An 8173-nucleotide genomic window follows, 5' to 3' on the forward strand; every position below is an offset into this window, starting at 1 on the left:
CCCCCCAGTCGACTGGTATTGTCGCAATGGTTTCTTGTTCTCGTTGTGCCAAGAAGCAGTTGCCTTGCAAGCTGTCTTCTTTGAATCAAAAGTGCGCGAACTGTGTTCGTGCCAATTGTGCGTTGTGCGAACCGGAGAGTCAACCTTTGCCGGATTTTTCGAAAATTGATAAGGAGATGTCTCGTCTGGAGAAGATGGAGGACGAGGAAGAGGCTCGTCTCCGGGTTGAAGAGGATATGGCCGAGGCGGCCTTGTTGCGTGCGCGGCAAGCGCGAGAGAAGTTATCGCGTCTTAGGAAGCAAAAGAAATTGCTTCGTCGCAGGGAACAGGAGTTGTTTGACCGGGGTCTTTCAACAGCGGAAGAGCTGGAGGCTCTGGAGCAGTTGGAAGAGTTCAACTCTAAGTTGTCGTCGGCTAACGTCGAAGCTCCTTTGGGCGCTGCTGTTGTGGACTGGTCCTTCCTTTGGAACATTGGTGATACTGGGCCAAGTGCTGGCGGCAGTTCGTAAGGTTTGTTTTTGGTTCCCATGTGTTTTCGCTGTTGGGGTATCCTAACCATTTGACTAGGTATTCAGTTCCTTAGGTTGTTGTTTGGTGTGCGAGGATTTTCTCGACTTCAAACTCGTTTTCTTCTTCGGGTTCATAATGAAATGTTTTTTGTAGTGGCGTCTTGGGGTCTGCTGGTTCTAACAGGCTAATGTGGAACCTTGGGTGTATCTTCGCGTCTAGTAGTAGATCAAGTGTGTACGTTACTGGTCCTTTCTAATCGAGAATCAAAAATAGTCCAACCTTAGTGTGATCTAGTCCTTTGCTTGGTCGTTTTGTTCAAAGATTCTTCGTGAGTAGGTATACTCTATCCCCCTTCTTTAGCTAAGGTGCCATTTTTTGTTTCTTGTTAACATATAAGATGCTCTGTCGTTGAGCGTTTTTAAGTGCTTTTCGTAGTTTTTCATGTATTTTCTTAAGTTCTTCAGCCGTGGCTATAGCTGCTTCTGTTTTCTGACTTGGGTATATCCTAGTAAAGAGATTTAGGTGTCTCCCGTGGTTTGCGTAAAATAGTGTTTTTCCTATTAATTCCGATGTTTTGTTGTTGTAGGCAATTTATGCCATAGGTAGTAGTCGTACCCAATTGTTTTGTTGGTAGTTGACATAGATTCTAAGGTATGCCTTCATTGTTCTATTGGTTCTTTCTGTTTGTCCGTTGGTCTGTGGATGATATGCTGTCGATAGTTTCCGCTTCGTGCCTATCGCGGCTCATAGCGTTGTCTAGAAGTTTAATGTAAAGAGTTTGTCCCTGTCACTTATAATTGTCCTTGGTATTCTGTAGTATTAGATAATTCTATCGTTAATGATATATGCAAGGTCTACTGCTGTATAGTCCTTTCTGAATAGTATGTACTCTGCTTGTTTAGTAAACCTATCCACTACAACTAGTATTGCATCGTACGCGATCTTAGTTGCAGGGTCTCTTGAGACTGGTAGGCCTATAACAAAGTCTATGGAGATGTCTGCCCACGGTTCTCGTGGTAGCTCTTGAGCTTGCATTTCTCCGTAAGGTGCGTAAGTACTATGCTTGTTTTTCTTGCAGTCTTCGCATTTGGCGATGTAGGATGCAACTTTGTCTTTTATCCTGCTAAACTAGTAGTTTCTCTGGATTAGTTCTATTGTTCTGGCGATTCCTGGGTGCCCGTGTACAGGATTATTATGATGTTCTTTGATAATAGTTTGCTGTACTTCTTTGGGTACGTCGTTCCCAATTTTCATAATAATGTTAATTTCGTGTGTGGGTCCTATTGTCCCATCTTTATTAATCTTAAGTATAGGTCTATTAATTATCGTTTTAGTTCCTGCGATGTCGTGTCGTTGACTTAGAGCGTCGGCTCGTCTGTTTTCCTTTCCTAGGGTGTAGACAATCTTAAACTTATATTGTCCTAGTAGTTTAGCCTATTAGGTTTGTCTTTAATTAAGTACCTTCGTCGTAGTGAAGTGTATTAGATTCTTGTGATCCGTGTAGATTGTGAGTTCTAAACAGCTTTCTGCGTATACTCTCCAGTGTCGTAGACATTCTACAATAGCTAAGAGTTCCTTATCGTGTACGTCGTATCGTTCTTCTAGTCCTAAGAACTTTCTTAAATAGTATGCAACGGGGTGCCATTTATCGTCTATGAGTATGCTGGCGCAGCCTCCTAATGCGAGGTCTAATGCGTCTGTTTCAAATTTCGTAGGTAATCCTGGGATAAATATCCTAAAGCATAGTAGTGTTATGCATGCTTTCTTGAGTGTCTGGAATGCTTCTTCTGTCTTGCCATCCCACTTCTATGGGGTATCTTTTCTAGTTAGTCGCGTTAACAGTATTGCGATTTTAGAGAAGTCCTTAATAAACTGTTAGTTGAAGTTCACGAATCCTAAGAATAATTAGATTTCCGTGACTGTCTTTGGTGCTGGCTAGTTTTTGATAACTTCAATCTTTTCCTCGCTCATTTGTACTCCGTTGACCCCTACCACGTAGCCTAAAAAGTTAACCTTAGTCTTGTAGAATTCACACTTTTTCAGCTTAAGTCTAAGGCTGTACTCGTCTAGGGCCCGTAGTACCTGTTTAACGTGTTTAGTATGCTGTTCCTTGTTCTCTAAGTAGATTAGGATGTCATCTAGGTAGGCGATAACGAATATATCTAGATAGGGCCTAAGTACGTTGTTGATGAGTTCTTGAAATGTGGCTAGGGCGTTAGTAAGCCTAAACGGCATAACAGTGTATTCGTAGTGTCCGTATCGTGTTCTAAAAGCCATTTTCTATTCTTCACCTTTCTTGATTCTAATAAGGTGGTATCCGTCTTGGAGATCTAGCGCCGTGAAGATCTTTGCTCAAGACAATCGATCCCTAAGCTCGGTAATGTTCGGTAGTGGGTATTAATTCTTAATTGTGATGTCGTTAAGTTGCTAATAATTAACGCATAGTTAATCTGTACTGTCTTTCTTTGGTACAAACATAATTAGATATCCTGCTAGTGACTTTAATAGTTGTATATATCCCTTAGCTAAACTCTTGTTAATATACTTTCTTAGTACGTTAAGCTCTCTTTCCGATAATTGATATATGGGCCCGAAAGTCGGTCTCTTTCCTTCCTGTAGGACTATCTCGTGGTCCTAGGGTTGATGCTTTGGTAACGCTTGGTCGTCTACCACTTCCTAAAATAGATGTTCGTATTTTCTGTATTGTTTAGGGATCTCTAGAGTTGCGCTGTTCTCCTATACTCTAGCTTCGTGATCCATTGGCCTAGTTTCGGTATCTGCTGAGTTTGGCTTCCTGCTCTAGGAACTACCTGTCGAGTTCGCTCTCTTTTCTGCGATATTACACTACTTGGCAATATTACTCTTATCTACTATTAGACTCTGCTAATGCGTAGGCTAGCTTGCGGTTGCGTCTATTCCGCAGCACTTGAATTAGAACACCTTCAACTTCTAGTTAATCCGCGGGTTGTGTTCTTATAGCTATAGGAGTCCTAAAATGATGTTATAGGTAGCTAGTCCAAAGACGTCTAGGTCAATCTTCTCCTTATGCTCTTAGATGCTAAGTGTCACTTGTCTAACCTCATGTGTTATTTTTTCTTTATTTAGCATTAGTTCGCTATTAGCAACGTGTAATAGGTATAGCTATTATTTCTATAGTTAGGTAAGTCTAGCTTTCCTAACTGCGTGCGCTAAAACATAGTTCGCCTGTGATCCTGAATCCACTAGTGCCTGCATCCATTTTCCGTTAAGCTCTGCTGTGAGCTTTATTAATCCTAGGGGATTTACTACATTAATCTCCCTAGAGGGCCCTAGCTCTCGTGGCGCTGGCCTAAAAAGACTTTACTAGGAATCTGTAATATTCTTTGGCTAAGACATGTGCGTCGCAATCGTCGCTAAGGCATGTCTGCCAGTCTTGTCGTTGACAGGCGTACGTGTGATCGTCGACGTACTTTGTCTGGTATACTGTCTGCATCTGTATGACCTCTTGTGGGTCGTCATGGCCTAGGAAGTGCTTCTTGTCCCTCTTGTCCTATAGATGTTTTGGGCACTTGTCGTCTACGCATTTGAACTAGTGGTATTTGCACTTGGGGTATTCTTGGATGGTCTTAGGGTTCTATCCTGCTTCTTGTTTGTTGGAGTAATAGGCTAGGCAGTAGGCGGCTAAGCATGCTGTCTAAGAGAGTTTGGCATGGTGTGCATTGCGTGCGTCGTACCAATACCAGATGTTGTTGTCTTGCTGTTGCCTGGTGGCTTGGTACTCCTTTTGGGATTGTTGCCAAGACTCTTGTGCCTTCTGCGCCTATCGTGGCGTGCTAGGTGGAGTTATCTATTGTACTAGATCCCATTGGGGTTCTTCTTGGTTGGGGTTAAGCCCTGTCGGCTTTGGCGTAGCGGGTTGGTTCTTTTCCTTGAACCTGGCCATTTTTTTATGCTTCGTAGGTGCCGCGGGAAATTCCTGTTCCTCTGCTGGCGTCTTATATTCCTTATCGCTAAGCGGGTTTTTCTCTTCCTCGCTACTTTTAGCGGTAGTAAGCATTACATCCTTAAGTCCTATAATAAGTTCTTCATTAAGTAGATGGTATTTGACTTAGGCTAGTGTAATAACGTTCTATGACTCGCCATCGTCGAGGCCAGAGTCTTTTTGGATAACGTTCAGTTGTCGAGTGACCTTATTCTTGCTTCAACAGTCTCGTGCCATGTGGCCTTCCTTGCCACAGGCGTAACAAGTGATTTTCTTCTTGTCCTTGCTATACTAACCCTTAGGTCCTTCGTTAGGCTTAGCGCGTCTGAATCCACGTCCTTTGTTGAGGTTGTCTAGGTGCATAGGTTGGGCACCATATCCTTGGTAGGATCCTGGCGTGGATGGCATGAAACTGCGCTGCCGTCCCGTGTTAGGAGGTGAACGTTGGTATTGCTGTTGACGAGGCTGATCGTTCCTATCCTGTTGTCGCGTTCCCTAATTAAATAGTTGTTCTTCTAGCGCTAGTTCGTATAAATTATTGTCGACTCTAATGGCTTCTTCTATGAGTTCTGCTAGCGTGTTGATGTTGGCTCCGCTTCTTATGAGTTCTCTGCGCACGGCTGGTTTGAGGCCTTGTTAGTACATGCGCATAAGTGCTTTGTCGTCCTAGTTAATTCTAGTAGCGTGTTGCTAGAATATTGTCGTGTAGTTGGCGGCTGGTCCTATCTGGCGTAGGGTTTGGATTTGTTGTTCCGCGACTACTAATTCCTTGAAGGGTGAGAAGTTCTGTTGGAGTTTGACCTTAAAAACGTCCTAGTCTTCCACTAAGGCGGTATTGTCGGCGTTAGTGATGGAGTCATCTATGTAACGTTGAATAATCAGGTTGGCCTATTTTTCTGCGTCACCTCGGAAGTAGGTGGTAGCCAAGACAACTTTGTCTTTGTCGTCAATCCTGTCGTCTTGTAGGTGGAAGAACTAGTCGACCTAGAGGATCTAAGCTTCGAGCTTGTTGCGGTCTCTATAGTACAAGTCGGGCTTGTTACCACAAGCGGATGATCCTCTGGTGAGGGAAGCGTTGGGGGTGTTCATAACAATGTCGCTTATCTTAAGGGTGTTTAAAGTGTTAAGAGTAGGATCTAAGTAGAAGTAATATAAGACTTCTAGTGTTAGACTTTTAAGGTTGGTTTTCGCGGATGAAGCAACAGGGTGATATGAACAGTGTCTCTGCAAGTAACTCGTATATTGTACTTGTACTCGTAACTTAAGTTAAACACAATGAGCCATGGGGCTACATTGCCTATGCTATATACTTTCAGTAGTCCTAGTAGTCCTAGTAGTCCTAGTAGTCCTAGTAGTCCTAGTAGTCCTAGTAGTCCTAGTAGTCCTAGTAGTCCTAGTAGTCCTAGTAGTCCTAGTAGTCCTAGTAGTCCTAGTGGTCCTAGTAGTCCTAGTACATGATTCTAGTGCCAAGACTTGGGATTCGGTAGGACTGGTCACGTGATTCCGTTAGCGTCAGATCCGCCCCGCGGTCTTCCGTTGCTTTGATGGGTTCCTTCCTTCAGGATCGTAACATTTAGTTCTATTTTAGATGTCTACTTAGATACTTTATTTCTTTCTTTTTTTTTTATAAAAAATTATGTTATAGTAAAGCCATTAGCTACAGCATTTTATGTAATAACTTGGACATTCTTTCTTAGTATTTCTATTCAATTTTGGGCGCTAATAATAAGCGTAAGAAGGTTATGCTAAGTATAATTAAAAGTAATTACTACTTATTTTCTCTAAGCTATAATATAACGTAATTACTTTTCTTATTAATATTACGTATATATAAATTAAATGGCATTCTTTAATGCACTTATACCACATAATAACATAATTATGTTTACGCTTTATAATTATACTAATATAACAAAGCTTCTAAGTTAATAGTATAGTTAAGTAGTAGAAAAGATATATTAAAAAAAAGTAATATGTGTAAAGGGCTACGCCAGAGAGGCATGACCTACAGGTCACATGGCAGTGAATCACATGACTTTAGTCACGTGACTAAATGACATAGTTACGTACGAACAAGCTTAAGTAAGGAGGAAGACTAAAGGTCTGAGCGTTCGTACGAGTAACAACTATAAAAGGAGGGCCCTCTAGATAGTTCTTTTCTATATCTTTCTTCTTCTATACAATAGGTAAATGCATACTTGTTAGTTAGGCCTCTCTTGCCTATAACATAAGAAAAAAGATTGCTACTCTTTAATCTCTCTTGTATAATACAAGAGAGACTGAAACAATGTAAGAAGAAAGAGATAAAGTTACAAGGAACGCTACTAGCCTCTAGCCTAGCTATGCTAGACGAGGAATCTATCGCCTTTATCTATACAATAAGAGGAAATATTAACTAGCTAACAGCTAACAACGTACGACTGGCTAAATAGCTTAAGAGATAGGTAGTTGCACACTAGGAAATGAAGTCCTAGATTAAGCTCCTAACAAGACAACTTTAAGAAGCCTATACAACACTGCCTCTTATAAGAGCTCACGTTAGCGCTATAAATACAACTAACTAAATAAGCAAGGCAACTACTCTAGCCCTACCTATACAAAGTTACTCTAAGCCTAGACTCCCTAACGTAAACATGTTTGACTATAGTACCTATAAATAATATACTTAGTAGAAGATGCGTGTATAGGCTAAGCTTTTTATAGATAGAGTGGCTTACCTAAGTAAGGAACTTAAAACCTACTATATTATTATATGTATAAAAGAACAAGCTTTTAATACGCTCTATACGTACGTCTAAGCTCTTATAGATAGCACCCTAACAGCTATAATAGCTAGACTATAGTCTTAGTTAAATAAGTTCTTCTAAAACCCTATAATCAAGCAAAAGGCTCTCTACTACCTTTATACGACTAGATAAGAAAGAGGACAGTTCTTTTATTACGTTTAAGTTTTTAATTTAAAATTCTAAGAAGTAGGCCTAAGTGCTATAAATAGCGCTTAAAAGATTAACTACTTAAAGAACTCCCTAAATAAAAAGTTACTTAAGTATTAAGGAAGCTACTAGCCTAGTAAGAATAAAATGTATAATAGCTTTATACAAAAAATAAGAGTTACGTAGAAAAACTTAAGAGTAATAGAACAACTATTATCTAAATAACTAACTCCTACGTTACCTTTCCTTAGCAACACTTAAGCTATGTAACGGGCTGAACGCCCTTTGGATAGCTCCTCGATGGAATCTCGGGCCAAGCTGCGCGCGCACCATCTGAACTACGTTCAGACCGAGCAGCGCTCAGACAACGCGCTCAGATACTCCGGCATAACCTTTCTCCGATAAGTAAATAAACACCACGTAAGCAGAGTAGATAGCTCCTTATCAAATACAACCTCTTGTATACCTCGCGATTGCTCCCTAGAGCGCAGCCCCTTACATTTTGTATTTAATCCTAATTAGACATAAGCCTTAGGCAGACTATCTTCTAACTAAGTTTTAAAGCGTGTTGTTAGTGCGAGCTAGTAACACAGAGTTAGTGCTACAATAGGTACGAAAGGCCTTTAGTGCAGCGAGAAGGTAGACCGTCGCAAGACAGTACACCTAGGGCAGAGCTTCGCAGGAAGTTCAGCCGTGAGAGACAGTAGGCGATTTAGTCGCCCGGGACCTGTCTAGGAAGTCCTACCGTGTCTTAGAAAGCCAAGCCGTA

The 8173-nt window shown here is 41.3% G+C and overlaps 1 protein-coding gene across 1 annotated transcript; it reads left to right on the plus strand.

Annotated features, from left to right (window-relative positions):
- Positions 1 to 26: 26 nt before the first annotated feature.
- Positions 27 to 509, plus strand: SETTUDRAFT_106682 (uncharacterized protein; the record flags this gene model as incomplete). The annotated part of the gene is made up of 1 exon (XM_008025494.1): positions 27 to 509. The coding sequence occupies one exon, from the start codon at positions 27 to 29 to the stop codon at positions 507 to 509; it is 483 nt and encodes a 160-aa protein (XP_008023685.1).
- Positions 510 to 8173: the final 7664 nt, after the last annotated feature.

This window comes from Exserohilum turcica, assembly GCF_000359705.1.
Source record: "Exserohilum turcica Et28A unplaced genomic scaffold SETTUscaffold_14, whole genome shotgun sequence".
Classification (NCBI taxonomy): domain Eukaryota; kingdom Fungi; phylum Ascomycota; class Dothideomycetes; order Pleosporales; family Pleosporaceae; genus Exserohilum; species Exserohilum turcicum.